The following is a 17,865-nucleotide window of genomic DNA, read 5'->3' on the forward strand; positions in this document are numbered from 1 at the left end:
TTATTACTACCTTCGATATAACTTTTCATCCTTTTGACAACATCAATAATATCAACTATACTTTCCGAAGAATGTGTAAACATAGCTTCCTGAATCTCTGTTAATAAGGGAGATTTCTAATTCCTGAGATCAACTTTGTCATTCTTCTCTTTATGGGTTCAAGTCAAATTATGTCCAGTATATTGTATGTTGACCAAACTGAACTGCATAATCTAAATAGGTCCTTACAAGAGCAAGATAAAGGCAGAGAATAACATTACTAAATGCTACACCGTATATTTCTGTGTGAGAAAATGAGCACCATTACTCTACCTAAACCAGAAGCCAACACCACAATGATCACAGGAGTTAGGTCAAAATATTGACAAGTTTTAAGTTATAAAATAAAACAAAATGCAGGAGGCAGACTTTGGAATTTTATTTGTTTTAGTGATCTCAAAAATTTATTTCTGACCCAATGTTTAACACTAACATCTTGTTTTAATAACGTTAAATTGTTCTTCCAGATGACAGAAATCTGAAGAGTATAAAGACAGAAGAAAATAATTAGTTAAAGAACAAATTGAAAATAACAAATAAAGCTGGAACCGAATATTGCATTAACATGTGAACACATTTTGTAAAATTTGGTTTATTTGGAAATCACTTATATTTTTGGTCAATTAAGTGACTGTATTATGGTTAATGCAGTCGGATCATCACCGATTAGATCCGAGTTTGATTCCCTGGCAGTGTGAGATGCTCAGCCTCCTGATACCTCTGTTCACCTAGCAGTAAACATTAACCTGGAAATTAGTCAACTGTTGAGGGATGCATCCTGAGGAAGGTCTGTCGTTGGCTTAGGAAGGCCTACACAAGCCTAACAAGCTGCCCGTCTCCGACAGTGAGAAACAATGTTATGTTTTTAAACATAATATAATAACAAAACCAGCGTGGGACATTTACTGCTTGTGTGAAACTTGACAACAGTTGTGTGAGGTGAGAATCATACGGCCCAATATGGCGGCCTCGAGTCCTGTTATCCAACCGGAAGATGTGAACAGACTGCGGTATGGACTGGCTGTGACTAAGGCAGGACGAGACGCGCTAGCAAGTGTGTTTATGTGGTCGTACCGGGGCACCTTCCCAGTAGTGACTTACCTCACTCAGGACTTGGGGTACACCAATGCTCAGTACAGGCGTGTCTTCGATGCTCACCAGAGGGATAAACTCGAAGCTTCCTCTGACGCGGCTACTTTTGACCTCACCCTGTTGTATAAACTCCTGCAACGTGTGTGTGGTCTGGCTGAGGTGAATGACCCCACGTGGACCACTCCAGGGCCTCAGGGATCATCACTTGAACACCTCATTTACAGCCTGAAGCAACACCGAAACACGTTGGCCCATAATAATGTGAGAATGTCAGAGCAAGATCTTACGTCAACACTGACGGAGCTCAGTGACTTATTGGCTAAGATGCTGGCTGAGGCCGGCGTCCGGTGTGGGACAAACAGCCAGGATGTGGACCACGTGACCAGAGATGTCACCAAGTATATTGGTGGTCTGCTAGCGAAGGTCAGAGAGCCGCTGGATCCCTCAGATGTGGCGTACTTGCCTCAGCTCCGCCAGGAGATTAAGATGTTCAAAAGCCACATCACAGAAGAGGTTAAGCAGATGAGCAAGCAGGAGCTAACTGGCGGGTATAAACTGCTGTACCAGATTGTTCCCGCACCCTGGCTCCTCCTCAACATTAACTACAACCCAAGTCTTGCTTTTACACAACTGCGACTCCTTCAAGATCCCGTCATAGGGGCAAGACCCTCCCACGCTGCCAAGGGTCAGGATGGCACAAGACCCTCCCACGCTGCCAAGGGTCAGGATATAAACTATGAAGACATCTTGAGTATGAGACGAGAGGACGGAAGAGTCTCTCAGTGTGTCCTCCTGACGGGGGAAGGTGGTATGGGCAAGACAACTTTACTCAAGCTCATCCTCGAGAAGTGGGTAGAGGACCCTGCTGCCATACGTCACCTGGGCACTGTGGACCTCGTTTTCTATGTACAGTGCAGGGACTCACATCTTAATACCTTCGATGATCTCCTCCGCCAGTTGCTGCCTCAATCACTTCGTGATTCTGGTGCCGACTTCCAGCTGTTTAAGGAGATAATCTTGAGCTTAAATATATTAGTCCTGATTGACGGCTACGACGAGGTCAACGACCATTCAGGAAGGCTGGTGAAGGAGCTGTTGCACCTGCCTGGCAAGGATGTGAGGTTGGTGATAACCACACGGCCGGGGTGGGACCAACAACTGTCACAGCTCGTCCCACACACCAGACCTCGCTGCAACATCCTCGTCTTGGGCATCACTCCAGAACGTCGCGTGGAGTTCGCCGAGAGAACCATCAAGGTGCTGGTGGAGGAAGAGTGCCCACGGAGTGTCATCACAGGGAGGTTTACCCAGCGGCTGGAGCAGATGAGTCAGTTCCTGGGTGAGTACCTCAACACTCCACTCACCTTGACCTTGTTGGCGCTGCTGTGTGTCGAGGCTCCAGAAGAATTTAACAACCTCACCACAAACACCCAAGTCTACGAGAAGATTCATGACTTCATAACCAACAAACTGGTGTCCAGACTCACAGCCAAACACGTGACCGAACCCAAAGGAAAATGTGACAAAAATGTGAAAAAGTTTTTGAGGTTCCTAGAAAAGATTAGTTTAAGAGGGATCCAGAGGCAGGAGTACGACCTTTGGCGGGAGACGGAAGCGGAGATTAGGGAGAAGTGTGACACTCTGGGACTGCCGCAGGAGGAGGTCTTGTCCAACTATTTCACAAGAACCAGCTACCGTCGGGGCCTCAATGTGGTGTGGGTGTTTGGCTATTTTCACGCCAGGTACCAGGAGTATTGTGCCAGCAGGGGGCTGGTCGATCTCTTGTTGAAGGCTGAGCAAGACCGAGGTGATCCAGTATCACACCGTGTGTCAGGGGAAAGGTCTATAATCATTGACCTCTTAGTGGATGTTGTACGTAAGGAAAAACGCTCCTTGGGAGATCACGTGAGAGGGTCAACGTTTGATATTAGTGCCGTGTACCAAGAGTTTAAGGAGCGCCCCAGATGGTGGAACATTTTAGTCAGCACTACCGGGGTGCTGTGTGCCCGGGGAGTAGAGCACAAGTTCATTACTCACATAATTGACCTGTGCGAGATGGTTACACATGAGACTGACGAGCTGTTGAAGCATGTAGCAGAGTCCCGCGGGAGTGAGCACGTCATCCAAGCCGTGTGTGAGAAGCTGCGTACAGAACAAGAGTGGGAAATAGAGAGTGTTGACTCGTGGGTTGTCCTGCCGCTTGTTCTTAAGAGGGTGACACCTAAGATCATTTTCCTAGTCATAAAAGATACATCCCAACTAGAGCAGGGTCTGTCTACACTGTCAGTGCTGGCAAAAATGAAGGTAACCATATCCTTAACTCTTTATTATTTTAAAAATGGATTATTCAGCAAAGATTTTGAGATAAGAAAACAATGTTTGGAGAGGCTGACAGCCCCCGGCAGTAAGTGTACCTTAGAGTGGTTTAGTGGTCGCTTGTCTGAGGCAGCCATACCCCTCCTGCCTCCCACCCTCGAGACCCTCACCCTGGACCTCACACTACAGCAACTGCCCGTCCTCATCCGTCACCTGCCTCACCTTCCTCACCTGCAGTATCTTGGTAAATATTCATATTTTCCACCATAATTTTTAGAGTTATTTATTAATACCAAAATTACGCAAAGGGCTTCATTCATCATGTTTAATATAGTAATTCAGATTTACATTGTTTACATATATGTTTACAACCTTATGAACGAAAGATTCCTTATATTGTTTACAAACATAATCACCTTAAGGGAGACAAACACCTTATATTGTTTACAAATATAGTCACCTTAAGGGTGACAAACACCTTATATTGTTTACAAATATAGTCACCTTAAGGGTGACAAACCTTCTACTTTGATTACAAATATAGACTTATTAAGGGCGACTACTCCATGAATAATAAATTTTCGAAACATTCCGCTGCTGTATATATTCTTGTGCATAAATAATTTCATGAAGTATTTAGCGACGCCAAACTTTTGGTTCAGATGACTTACCACTTTGACTTTGACTCGTGGTACAGATCTCCTTTCACTGTGACCTAATTCCTGTTCAAGATGACCTTTCACTGTGACCTAATTCCTGTTCAGGATGACCTTTCACTGTGACCTAATTCCTGTTCAAGATGACCTTTCACTGTGACCTAATTCCTGTTCAGGATGACCTTTCACTGTGACCTAATTCCTGTTCAAGATGACCTTTCACTGTGACCTAATTCTTGTTCAAGATGACCTTTCACTGTGACCTAATTCTTGTTCAAGATGACCTTTCACTGTGACCTAATTCCTGTTCAAGATGACCTTTTACTGTGACCTAATTCCTGTTCAAGATGACCTTTTACTGTGACCTAATTCCTGTTCAAGATGACCTTTTACTGTGACCTAATTCCTGTTCAAGATGACCTTTCACACTGACCTAATTCCTGTTCAAGATGACCTTTCACTGTGACCTAAATCCTGTTCAAGATGACCTTTCACTGTGACCTAATTCCTGTTCAAGATGACCTTTTACTGTGACCTAATTCCTGTTCAAGATGACATTTCACTGTGACCTAATTCCTGTTCAAGATAACTTTTTACTGTGACCTAATTCCTGTTCAAGATGACCTTTCACTGTGACCTAAATCCTGTTCAAGATGACCTTTCACTGTGACCTAATTCCTGTTTAAGATGACATTTCAGTGTAACCTAATTCCTGTCCAGGATGACCTTTCACTGTGACCTAATTCCTGTTTAAGATGACCTTTCACTGTGACCTAATTCCTGTTCAAGATGACCTTTCACACTGACCTAATTCCTGTTTAAGATGACCTTTCACTGTGACCTAATTCCTGTTCAAGATGACCTTTCACACTGACCTAATTCCTGTTTAAGATGACCTTTCACTGTGACCTAATTCCTGTTTAAGATGACCTTTCACTGTGACCTTGATCCCTTGGTTAATTAGACCTTCCGTAACTTTGATCCTTAATTCAGGTGACCCATCTATCCCTGTGACCTTGATACTTGGTCCAGATGACCTTTCACTCTGACCTTGACTTAGTTTATATGACCTTCTAATGCGACCTTGACCATTGATACAGATGACCATGACTGTGACCTTGACCATGATACAGATGACCTTGACCATTGATACAGATGACCTTGACAAAGATGACCTTGACCGTTGATGCAGATGACTTTGACAATTGATACAGGTAACCTTGACTGTGACCTTGACAATTGATACAGATGACCTTGACAATTGCTACAGATGACCTTGACCATTGATATAGATAACCTTGACTGTGACCTTGACCATTGATACAGATGACCTTGACCATTGATACAGATGACCTTGACTGTGACCTTGACCATTGATACAGATGACCTTGACCGTGGCTTTTAAAAGCTATTAATACATAGTTTAGATGCTATTAATACTGTCCAAAATACGGACTTGTCATCAGGTAATAAACCCAGCAGTAAGGTGAGTGGATGGCTCAGTATGTCTTCTTGTTATATCTTAGAACATACCAGTAACGACCGTGACTGTATCTCAGTGTATGTCTTCAGGCATTGACCTGGACGCCATGGACTACGTGGACCCGGACACCCTGGACGCCACGGGCTACGTGGACCCGGACACCCTGGACGCCACGGGCTACGTGGACCCGGACACCCTGGACGCCACGGGCTACGCGGACCCTGACACCCTGGACGCCACGGGCTACGTGGACCCTGACACCCTGGACGCCACGGGCTTCGTGGACCCGGACACCCTGGACACTCTGCCGTACCAGGGAAGGGAGCTCCACCTGATCATCTTGCGGGACCTCACTGATGACGACCCCGCCATCGACTGGTGCTGCCGCCTAGTGGCTCAGCTGTGTCCTCCCTCAAGAGGAGGGTATAGTGGCCTGGAGTTCTCTAGCACGCTTCTCACCTGTACGTATTGACTACATTTTAACACGTGAATATCTGTAACTCAGTTGTTTAATTCACAGTGCTTCCAGTGGTTTCAAAAATATTTTTACATTAAAAGTCATGAATTAGAGAACTTATAAGGCTTCTTGAGTAACTTTGAGCACCGTTTAGCGACCAAGAATATTCATTAAGCAAGCTTCACTGCTTATAAGATAACACTGATCAATATTTAGCCCAACATTGTCTTGCTTAATACAAGCTAGATTTACTTGATATAAGTTTTCTTTGGCATGAGTGTGTGACATAGACAGGTGTGGGTGGGGAGAGTAGCCAGGTGTGGGCTTTAGTGTTCCCTCTCATGTGCAGGTGTGAGTCGGAAGAGTAGCCAGGTGTGGGCTTCCGTGTTCCCTCTCATGTGCAGGTGTGGGTCGGGAGAGTAGCCAGGTGTGGGCTTCCGTGTTCCCTCTCATGTGCAGGTGTGGGTCGGGAGAGTAGCCAAGTGTGGGCTTCCGTGTTCCCTCTCATGTGCAGGTGTGGGTCGGGAGAGTAGCCAGGTGTGGGCTTCCGTGTTCCCTCTCATGTGCAGGTGTGGGTCGGGAGAGTAGCCAGGTGTGGGCTTCCGTGTTCCCTCTCATGTGCAGGTGTGGGTCGGGAGAGTAGCCAGGTGTGGGCTTCCGTGTTCTCTCTCATGTGCAGGTGTGGGTCGGGAGAGTAGCCAGGTGTGGGCTTCCGTGTTCCCTCTCATGTGCAGGTGTGGGGAGGGAGAGTAGCCAGGTGTGGGCTTCCGTGTTCCCTCTCATGTGCAGGTGTGGGGAGGGAGAGTAGCCAGGTGTGGGCTTCCGTGTTCTCCCTCATCTACAGGTGTTGTTGGGATCGAACTGTCGACAACCCAACACATTTAAATTTAGGTTTATTCTGAGTGTTTATCCTATGTTTCGTTGTACTACAACGGGGTACATTAATCCGATCAGGTGTCAGCCTCAGCCGGACCTGTTGTCAGGTGCGACACACTTTGTGCTGAGGTCTGACAGGACAAGAAAATAAGATTGTATAAAAACTTCATCATGGATATATTCGGATATATCTCTAACCACCTTATATACAATATATTACATGTATATATATTTAGGCATTGTACACAAGTACAGTTATATATATAGAGAGAGACACTGCGACCATGAAATGGTCGTCTCTTGTCCGATTGTTCTTCCCACTTATAGATTCACTTGTCCGTAATTAGGACCACTACTCGGACACTGGGTGTTACCTCAACGACTCTAACTATCAATGACGGTGCCTTCCACGACCTCAGAGACGTTTACCATGCCGCTAGGTCCTCACGTCCGTTTCCTTTGGTGAGGGTGGAGCATACTGGAACAGTTGGGTCAGTTGGTCAAACATCCGAACGTGACGACAGCATGTTGACTGAATGGAGGGGAGTAGAGGTCTGTCTCTCCACATGCTCCGGCCAGCACACGTTACCTCGCCCGGTGGTTCTGATTGGTTAACAGAAATTCCCGCCACCGGAAGAGCCATACCGTGCTGACCGTTAACGACCTCCACGGTTGTTAACCTCGTTCTTCCTGTAATAATGAACGTATTACTAATAAATAACCGTGTCTTTATGCGATGAAATAACACGATACGATATATCGTAGCAGTGTGGGTCGGGAGAGTAGCCAGGTGTGGCAACGTTTGTTTTCATGTATTAGCTACGTTATTGTGTGGTTGTAAATAAGTTGCCACAACTTACTGCACAACTTTGGCTAAACAATTTTGAGACCGTGTCGCAACCTTAAATGTTGCATAAAAATCGTTTTCCTGATTGATGGAATATATTTAAAAAATGTAGAAATATTTAAAAAATATATTTTTACATATACTAGAAATAAAACTGAAGCATAATAAAAGGTAGGTTAAAAATATTTTATTCATTACTTTCACTTAATGGAGAATCCATGGTAGTGGTGGTGGAATTGTTGCTGGGTTGTGGTTGGTGGCTGTGGTGGTAGGTTGTGGTTGGTGGCTGAGGTGGGTGGTTGTGGTTGGTGGCAGTGGTGTGTGATGTTTATTGTTGGTGGTAGTGGTTGGTTCTAGTGGTGGTTAATAGTTGTGGTTGGTGGTGGTGGTGGTTGATTGCTGTGGTTGGTAATTGTGGTGGCTGATGGTTGTGATTAGTGGTAGTGGTGGTTAATGTTAATGGTAGTTGAGGTTGTGGTGGTTTATGGTATTGGTGGTTGATAGCTCTGGTGGTTGATGTCTGTGATGGTTGATGGCTAAGGTGGTTGATGGTTGTGGTAGTTAATGGTTGTGGTGGTTGATGGTAGTGCTTGTTGATGGTTGTGGTGGTTGATGGTAGTGTTTGTTGATGGTTGTGGTGGTTGATGGTTGTGGTGGTTGATGGTAGTGTTTGTTGATGGTTGTGGTGGTTGATGGTTGTGGTGGTTGATGGTTGTGGTGGTTGATGGTAGTGTTTGTTGATGGTTGTGGTGGTTGATGGTTGTGGTGGTTGATGGTTGTGGTGGATGATGGTTGTGGTGGTTGATGGTTGTGGTGGATGATGGTTGTGGTGGTTTATTGTTGTGGTGGTTGATTGTTGTGGTGGTTGATGGTTGTGGTGGATGATGGTTGTGGTGGTTGATTGTTGTGGTGGTTGATGGTTGTGGTGGTTGATGGTTGTGGTGGATGATTGTTGTGGTGGATGATGGTTGTGGTGGTTGATTGTTGTGGTGGTTAATGGTTGTGGGTGTTGATTGTTGTGGTGGTTGATAGGTGTGGTTGGGGGTTTAATTGCAGTGGTGGTTGTTGTGGTTCGTGATAGTAGTGGTTGATTGTTGTACTTTATGTAGTGGCGATTACCACATAGTTGAGGGAGGAGGAGGTCGAGGAGGAAGGAGAAGGTCTAGGAGGAAGGAGAAGGTCGAGGAGGAAGGAGAAGGTCGAGGAGGAAGGAGAAGGTCGAGGAGGAAGGAGAAGGTCGAGGAGGAAGGAGAAGGTCGAGGGGGAAGGAGAAGGTCGAGGAGGAAGGAGAGGGTCGAGGAGGAAGGAGAAGGTCGAGGGGGAAGGAGAAGGTCGAGGAGGAAGGGGAAGGTCGAGGAGGAAGGAGAAGGTCGAGGAGGAAGGAGGAGGTCGAGGAGGAAGGAGAAGGTCAACGAAGAAAGAGGAGAAGGTCGAGGAGGAAGGAGAAGGTCAAGGAGGAAGGAGGAGGTCGAGGAGGAAGGAGAAGGTCGAGGAGGAAGGAGAAGGTCGAGAAGGAAGAAGAAGGTCGAGGAGGAAGGAGAAGGTCAAGGAAGAAAGAGGAGAAGGTCGAGGAGGAAGGAGAAGGTCGAGGAGGAAGGAGAAGGTCGAGGAGGAAGGAGAAGGTCGAGAAGGAAGGAGAAGGTCGAGGGGGAAGGAGGAGGTCGAGGAGGAAGGAGAAGGTCGAGGGGGAAGGAGAAGGTCGAGGAGGAAGGAGAGGGTCGAGGAGGAAGGAGAAGGTCGAGGGGGAAGGAGGAGGTCGAGGAGGAAGGAGAAGGTCGAGGAGGAAGGAGGTCAAGGAGCAAGGAGAAGGTCGAGGAGGATGGAGGAGGTCGAGGAGGAAGGAGAAGGTCGAGGAGGAAGGAGAAGGTCAAGGAGGAAGGAGAAGGTCGAGAAGGAAGGAGAAGGTCGAGGAGGAAGGAGAAGGTCGAGGAGGAAGGAGAAGGTCGAGGAGGAAGGAGAAGGTCGAGGGGGAAGGAGAAGGTCGAGGAGGAAGGAGAGGGTCGAGGAGGAAGGAGAAGGTCGAGGAGGAAGGAGAGGGTCGAGGAGGAAGGAGAAGGTCGAGGGGGAAGGAGAAGGTCGAGGAGGAAGAAGAAGGTCGAGGAGGAAGGAGAAGGTCGAGGAGGAAGGAGGAGGTCGAGGAGGAAGGAGAAGGTCGAGGAGGAAGAAGAAGGTCGAGGAAGAAAGAGGAGAAGGTCGAGAAGGAAGGAGAAGGTCGAGGAGGAAGGAGAAGGTCGAGAAGGAAGAAGAAGGTCGAGGAGGAAGGAGAAGGTCGAGAAGGAAGAAGAAGGTCGAGGAGGAAGGAGAAGGTCGAGGAGGAAGGAGAAGGTCAAGGAGGAAAGAGAAGGTCGAGGAGGAAGGAGAAGGTCGAGGGGGAAGGAGGAGGTCGAGGAGGAAGGAGAAGGTCGAGGAGGTCGAGGAGGAAGGAGAAGGTCGAGGAGGTCGAGGAGGAAGGAGAAGGTCGAGGAGGAAGGAGAAGGTCGAGGAGGAAGGAGAAGGTCGAGGAGGAAGGAGAAGGTCGAGGAGGAAGGAGAAGGTCAAGGAAGAAAGAGGAGAAGGTCGAGGAGGTGGAGAGTGGTGTGTGACAGTGGTGGAGAGTGGTGTGTGACAGTGGTGGAGAGTGGTGTGTGACAGTGGTGGAGAGTGGTGTGTGACAGTGGTGGAGAGTGGTGTGTGGCAGTGGTGGAGAGTGGTGTGTGACAGTGGTGGAGAGTGGTGTGTGGCAGTGGTGGAGAGTGGTGTGTGGCAGTGGTGGAGAGTGGTGTGTGACAGTGGTGGAGAGTGGTGTGTAGCAGTGGTGGAGAGTGGTGTGTGGCAGTGGTGGAGAGTGGTGTGTGACAGTGGTGGAGAGTGGTGTGTGACAGTGGTGGAGAGTGGTGTGTGACAGTGGTGGAGAATGGTGAGTGACAGTGGTGGAGAGTGGTGAGTGACAGTGGTGGAGATTGGTGTGTGGCAGTGGTGGAGAGTGGTGTGTGGCAGTGGTGGAGAGTGGCGTGTGACAGTGGTGGAGAGTGGTGTGTGACAGTGCTGGAGAGTGGTGAGTGACAGTGGTGGAGAGTGATGAAGGGCAGTGGTGGAGAGTGGTGTGTGACAGTGGTGGAGAGTGGTGTGTGACAGTGGTGGAGAGTGGTGTGTGGCAGTGGTGGAGAGTTGTGTGTGGCAGTGGTGGAGAGTGGTGTGAGGCAGAGGTGGAGAGTGGTGTGTGACAGTGGTGGAGAGTGGTGTGTAGCAGTGGTGGAGGGTGGTGTGTGGCAGTGGTGGAGAGTGGTGTGTGACAGTGGTGGAGAGTGTTGTGTGACAGTGGTGGAGAGTGGTGTGTGACAGTGGTGGAGAGTGGTGAGTGACAGTGGTGGAGAGTGGTGAGTGACAGTGGTGGAGAGTGGTGTGTGGCAGTGGTGGAGAGTGGTGTGTGGCAGTGGTGGAGAGTGGCGTGTGACAGTGGTGGAGAGTGGTGAGTGACAGTGGTGGAGAGTGGTGTGTGACAGTGGTGGGGAGTGGTGTGTGGCAGTGGTGGAGAGTGGTGTGTGACAGTGGTGGAGAGTGGTGAGTGACAGTGGTGGAGAGTGGTGTGTGACAGTGGTGGAGAGTGGTGTGTGGCAGTGGTGGAGAGTGGTGTGTGGCTGTGGTGGAGAGTGGTGTGTGGCAGTGGTGGAGAGTGGTGAGTGACAGTGGTGGAGAGTGTTGTGTGAGAGTGGTGGAGAGTGGTGTGTGACAGTGGTGGAGAGTGGTGAGTGACAGTGGTGGAGAGTGGTGAGGGGCAGTGGTGGAGAGTGGTGTGTGGCAGTGGTGGAGAGTGGTGTGTGGCAGTGGTGGAGAGTGGTGAGTGACAGTGGTGGAGAGTGTTGTGTGAGAGTGGTGGAGAGTGGTGTGTGACAGTGGTGGAGAGTGGTGAGTGACAGTGGTGGAGAGTGTTGTGTGGCAGTGGTGGAGAGTGGTGTGTGGCAGTGGTGTGGAGTGGTGTGTGGCAGTGGTGGAGAGTGGTGTGTGGCAGTGGTGGAGAGTGGTGTGTGACAGTGGTGGAGAGTGGTGTGTGGCAGTGGTGGAGAGTGGTGTGTGGCAGTGGTGGAGAGTGGTGTGTGACAGTGGTGGAGAGTGGTGTGTGGCAGTGGTGGAGAGTGATGTGTGACAGTGATGGAGAGTGGTGTGTGGCAGTGGTGGAGAGTGGTGTGTGGCAGTGGTAGAGAGTGGTGTGTGGCAGTGGTGGAGAGTGGTGTGTGGCAGTGGTAGAGAGTGGTGTGTGGCAGTGGTAGAGAGTGGTGTGTGGCAGTGGTGTAGAGTGGTGTGTGGCAGTGGTGGCGACTGGTGGAGAGTGGTGTGTGACAGTGGTGGAGAGTGGTGTGTGGCAGTGGTGGAAAGTGGTGTGTGACAGTGGTGGAGAGTGGTGTGTGACAGTGGTGGAGAGTGGTGTGTGACAGTGTTGGAGAGTGATGTGTGACAGTGGTGGAGAGTGGTGTGTGGCAGTGGTGGAGAGTGGTGTGTGACAGTGGTGGAGAGTGCTGTGTGACAGTGGTGGAGAGTGGTGTGTGACAGTGGTGGAGAGTGGTGTGTGACAGTGGTGGAGAGTGGTGTGTGGCAGTGGTGGAGAGTGGTGTGTGGCAGTGGTGAAGAGTGGTGTGTGACAGTGGTGGAGAGTAATGTGTGGCAGTGGTGGAGAGTGGTGTGTGACAGTGGTGGAGACTGGTGTGTGACAGTGGTGGAGAGTGGTGTGTGGCAGTGGTGGCGAGTGGTGTGGGACAGTGGTGGAGTGTGGTGTGTGACAGTGGTGTAGAGTGGTGTGTGACAGTGGTGGAGAGTGGTGTGTGACAGTGGAGGAGAGTGGTGTGTGGCAGTGGTGGAGAGTGGTGTGTGGCAGTGGTGGAGAGTGGTGTGTGGCAGTGGTGGAGAGTGGTGTGTGGCAGTGGTGGAGAGTTGTGAGTGGCAGTGGTGGAGAGTGGTGTGACAGTGGTGGAGAGTGGTGTGTGGCAGTGGTGGAGAGTGGTGTGTGGCAGTGGTGGAGAGTTGTGTGTGACAGTGGTGGAGAGTGGTGTGTGGCAGTGGTGGAGAGTGGTGTGTGGCAGTGGTGGAGAGTGGTGTGTGACAGTGGTGGAGAGTGGTGTGTGGCAGTGGAGGAGAGTGGTGAGTGACAGTGGTGGAGAGTGGTGAGTGACAGTGGTGGAGAGTGGTGTGTGACAGTGGTGGAGAGTGGTGTGTGACAGTGGTAGAGAGTGGTGTGTGACAGTGGTGGAGAGTGGTGTGTGAAAGTGGTGGAGAGTGGTGTGTGACAGTGGTGGAGAATGGTGTGTGGCAGTGGTGGAGAGTGGTGTGTGACAGTGGAGGAGAGTTGTGTGTGGCAGTGGTGGAGAGTGGTGAGTGACAGTAGTGGAGAGTGATGTTTGGCAGTGGTGGAGAGTGGTGTGTGGCAGTGGTGGGGAGTGGTGTGTGGCAGTGGTGGAGAGTGGTGTGTGACAGTGGTAGAGAGTGGTGTGTGACAGTGGTGGAGAGTGGTGTGTGACAGTGGTGGAGAGTGGTGAGTGACAGTGGTGGAGAGTGGTGAGGGGCAGTGGTGGAGAGTGGTGTGTGGCAGTGGTGTAGAGTGGTGTGTGGCAGAGGTGGAGAGTGGTGGAGAGTGGTGTGTGACAGTGGTGGAGATTGGTGTGTGGCAGTGGTGGAGAGTGGTGTGTGACAGTGGTGGAGAGTGGTGTGTGACAGTGGTGGAGAGTGGTGTGTGACAGTGGTGGAGAGTGATGTGTGACAGTGGTGGAGAGTGGTGTGTGGCAGTGATGGAGAGTGGTGTGTGACAGTGGTGGAGAGTGGTGTGTGACGGTGGTGGAGAGTGGTGTGTGGCAGTGGTGAAGAGTGGTGTGTGACAGTGGTGGAGAGTGCTGTGTGAAAGTGGTGGAGAGTGGTGTGTGGCAGTGGTGGCGAGTGGTGTGGGACAGTGGTGGAGAGTGGTGTGTGACAGTGGTGGAGAGTGGTGTGTGACAGTGGTGGAGAGTGGTGTGTGACAGTGGAGGAGAGTGGTGTGTGGCAGTGGTGGAGAGTGGTGTGTGACAGTGGTGGAGAGTGGTGTGTGACAGTGGTGGAGAGTGGTGTGTGGCAGTGGTGGCGAGTGGTGTGGGACAGTGGTGGAGAGTGGTGTGTGACAGTGGTGGAGAGTGGTGTGTGACAGTGGTGGAGAGTGGTGTGTGACAGTGGAGGAGAGTGGTGTGTGACAGTGGTGGAGAGTGGTGTGTGACAGTGGTGGAGAGTGGTGTGTGACAGTGGTGGAGAGTGGTGAGTGACAGTGGTGGAGAGTGGTGAGTGACAGTGGTGGAGAGTTGTGTGTGGCAGTGGTGGAGAGTGGTGAGTGACAGTGGTGGAGAGTGATGTTTGGCAGTGGTGGAGAGTGGTGTGTGGCAGTGGTGGGGAGTGGTGTGTGGCAGTGGTGGAGAGTGGTGTGTGACAGTGGTAGAGAGTGGTGTGTGACAGTGGTGGAGAGTGGTGTGTGACAGTGGTGGAGAGTGGTGAGTGACAGTGGTGGAGAGTGGTGAGTGACAGTGGTGGAGAGTGGTGTGTGGCAGTGGTGGAGAGTGGTGTGTGGCAGTGGTGGAGAGTGGTGTGTGACAGTGGTGGAGAGTGGTGTGTGACAGTGGTGGAGAGTGGTGAGTGACAGTGGTGGAGAGTGGTGAGGGGCAGTGGTGGAGAGTGGTGTGTGACAGTGGTGGAGAGTGGTGTGTGACAGTGGTGGAGAGTGGTGTGTGACAGTGGTGGAGAGTGGTGAGTGACAGTGGTGGAGAGTGGTGAGGGGCAGTGGTGGAGAGTGGTGTGTGGCATTGGTGTAGAGTGGTGTGTGGCAGTGGTGGAGAGTGGTGGAGAGTGGTGTGTGACAGTGGTGGAGATTGGTGTGTGGCAGTGGTGGAGAGTGGTGTGTGACAGTGGTGGAGAGTGGTGTGTGACAGTGGTGGAGAGTGGTGTGTGACAGTGGTGGAGAGTGATGTTTGACAGTGGTGGAGAGTGGTGTGTGGCAGTGGTGGAGAGTGGTGTGTGACAGTGGTGGAGAGTGCTGTGTGACAGTGGTGGAGAGTGGTGTGTGACAGTGGTGGAGAGTGGTGTGTGACGGTGGTGGAGAGTGGTGTGTGGCAGTGGTGGAGAGTGGTGTGTGGCAGTGGTGAAGAGTGGTGTGTGACAGTGGTGGAGAGTGCTGTGTGAAAGTGGTGGAGAGTGGTGTGTGACAGTGGTGGAGAGTGGTGTGTGACAGTGGTGAAGAGTGGTGTGTGACAGTGGTGGAGAGTGCTGTGTGAAAGTGGTGGAGAGTGGTGTGTGGCAGTGGTGGAGAGTGGTGTGTGACAGTAGTGGAGAGTGGTGTGTGACAGTGGTGGAGAGTGGTGTGTGGCAGTGGTGGCGAGTGGTGTGGGACAGTGGTGGAGAGTGGTGTGTGACAGTGGTGGAGAGTGGTGTGTGACAGTGGTGGAGAGTGGTGTGTGACAGTGGAGGAGAGTGGTGTGTGACAGTGGTGGAGAGTGGTGTGTGACAGTGGTGGAGAGTGGTGAATGACAGTGGTGGAGAGTGGTGTGTGGCAGTGGTGGAGAGTGCTGTGTGGCAGTGGTGGAGAGTGGTGTGTGACAGTGGTGGAGATTGGTGTGTGACAGTGGTGGAGAGTGGTGAGTGACAGTGGTGGAGAGTGGTGAGGGGCAGTGGTGGAGAGTGGTGTGTGACAGTGGTGGATAGTGGTGAGTGACTGTGGTGGAGAGTGGTGAGGGGCAGTGGTGGAGAGTGGTGTGTGACAGTGGTGGAGAGTGGTGTGTGACAGTGGTGGAGAGTGGTGTGTGGCAGTGGTGGAGAGTTGTGTGTGGCAGTGGTGGAGAGTGGTGTGTGACAGTGGTGGAGAGTGGTGTGTGGCAGTGGTGGAGAGTGGTGTGAGGCAGTGGTGGAAAGTGGTGTGTGACAGTGGTGGAGAGTGGTGTGTAGCAGTGGTGGAGAGTGGTGTGTGGCAGTGGTGGAGAGTGGTGTGTGACAGTGGTGGAGAGTGGTGTGTGACAGTGGTGGAGAGTGGTGTGTGACAGTGGTGGAGAGTGGTGAGTGACAGTGGTGGAGAGTGGTCAATGACAGTGGTGGAGAGTGGTGTGGCAGTGGTGGAGAGTGGTGTGTGGCAGTGGTGGAGAGTGGTGTGTGGCAGTGGTGAAGAGTGGTGTGTGGCAGTGGTGGAGAGTGGTGTGTGACTGTGGTGGAGAGTGGTGAGTGACAGTGGTGGAGAGTGGTGAGTGACAGTGGTGGAGAGTGGTGTGTGGCAGTGGTGGAGAGTGGTGTGTGGCAGTGGTGGAGAGTGGTGTGTGGCAGTGGTGGAGAGTGGTGTGTGACAGTGGTGGAGAGTGGTGTGTAGCAGTGGTGGAGAGTGGTGTGTGGCAGTGGTGGAGAGTGGTGTGTGACAGTGGTGGAGAGTGGTGTGTGACAGTGGTGGAGAGTGGTGAGTGATAGTGGTGGAGAGTGGTGAGGGGCAGTGGTGGAGAGTGGTGTGTGACAGTGGTGGAGAGTGGTGTGTGACAGTGGTGGAGAGTGGTGTGTGGCAGTAGTGGAGAGTGGTGTGTGGCAGTGGTGGAGAGTTGTGTGTGACAGTGGTGGAGAGTGGTGAGTGACAGTGGTGGAGAGTGGTGTGTGACAGTGATGGGGAGTGATGTGTGGCAGTGGTGGAGAGTGGTGTGTGACAGTGGTTTAGAGTGGTGAGTGACAGTGGTGGTGAGTGGTGTGTGACAGTGGTGGAGAGTGTTGTGTGGCAGTGGTGGAGAGTGGTGAGTGACAGTGGTGGAGAGTGGTGTGTGACAGTGGTGGAGAGTGGTGAGGGGCAGTGGTGGAGAGTGTTGTGTGACAGTGGTGGAGAGTGGTGTGTGACAGTGGTGGAGAGTGGTGTGTGACAGTGGTGGAGAGTGGTGTGTGGCAGTGGTGGAGAGTGGTGTGCGACAGTGATGGAGAGTGGTGTGTGACAGTGGTGGAGAGTGGTGTGTGACAGTGGTGGAGAGTGGTGTGTGACAGTGGTGGAGAGTGGAGTGTGGCAGTGGTGGTGAGTGGTGTGTGGCAATGGTGGAGAGTGGTGTGTGACAGTGGTGGAGAGTGGTGTGTGACAGTGGTGGACAGTGGTGTGTGGCAGTGGTGTGTGGCAGTGGTGGGGAGTGGTGTGTGACAGTCGTGGAAAGTGGTGATTGGCAGTGGTGGGGAGTGGTGTGTGACAGTGGTGGAGAGAGGTGAGTGGCAGTGGTGTGTGGCAGTGGTGGGGAGTGGTGTGTGACAGTGGTGGAGAGTGGTGTGTAGCAGTGGTGGAGAGTGGTGTGTGGCAGTGGTGGAGAGTGGTGTGTGACAGTGGTGGAGAGTGGTGTGTGACAGTGGTGGAGAGTGGTGTGTGACAGTGGTGGAGAGTGGTGAGTGACAGTGGTGGAGAGTGGTCAATGACAGTGGTGGAGAGTGGTGTGGCAGTGGTGGAGAGTGGTGTGTGGCAGTGGTGGAGAGTGGTGTGTGGCAGTGGTGAAGAGTGGTGTGTGGCAGTGGTGGAGAGTGGTGTGTGACAGTGGTGGAGAGTGGTGAGTGACAGTGGTGGAGAGTGGTGAGTGACAGTGGTGGAGAGTGGTGTGTGGCAGTGGTGGAGAGTGGTGTGTGGCAGTGGTGGAGAGTGGTGTGTGGCAGTGGTGGAGAGTGGTGTGTGACAGTGGTGGAGAGTGGTGTGTAGCAGTGGTGGAGAGTGGTGTGTGGCAGTGGTGGAGAGTGGTGTGTGACAGTGGTGGAGAGTGGTGTGTGACAGTGGTGGAGAGTGGTGAGTGATAGTGGTGGAGAGTGGTGAGGGGCAGTGGTGGAGAGTGGTGTGTGACAGTGGTGGAGAGTGGTGTGTGACAGTGGTGGAGAGTGGTGTGTGGCAGTAGTGGAGAGTGGTGTGTGGCAGTGGTGGAGAGTTGTGTGTGACAGTGGTGGAGAGTGGTGAGTGACAGTGGTGGAGAGTTGTGTGTGACAGTGGTGGAGAGTGGTGAGTGACAGTGGTGGAGAGTGGTGTGTGACAGTGATGGGGAGTGATGTGTGGCAGTGGTGGAGAGTGGTGTGTGACAGTGGTTTAGAGTGGTGAGTGACAGTGGTGGTGAGTGGTGTGTGACAGTGGTGGAGAGTG

General features: G+C 51.5%; 1 protein-coding gene across 1 annotated transcript in view; it reads left to right on the forward strand.

Moving 5' to 3' along the window:
• Nucleotides 1-508: 508 nt before the first annotated feature.
• The window catches only part of LOC123747746 (uncharacterized), a 253,540-nt gene continuing 236,183 nt past the window's right edge, over nt 509-17,865 (forward strand). Inside the window, exons 1-2 of the mRNA XM_069301696.1 lie at nt 509-3,691; nt 5,676-6,047. Of these exons, the coding sequence (XP_069157797.1) occupies nt 1,000-3,691; nt 5,676-6,047 (3,064 nt within the window). The 5' untranslated portion in view covers nt 509-999. The remainder of the gene's footprint in view (nt 3,692-5,675; nt 6,048-17,865) is intronic.

The sequence above is a fragment of the Procambarus clarkii genome, chromosome 46 (genome assembly GCF_040958095.1).
Source record: "Procambarus clarkii isolate CNS0578487 chromosome 46, FALCON_Pclarkii_2.0, whole genome shotgun sequence".
Taxonomy (NCBI): Eukaryota; Metazoa; Arthropoda; class Malacostraca; order Decapoda; family Cambaridae; genus Procambarus; species Procambarus clarkii.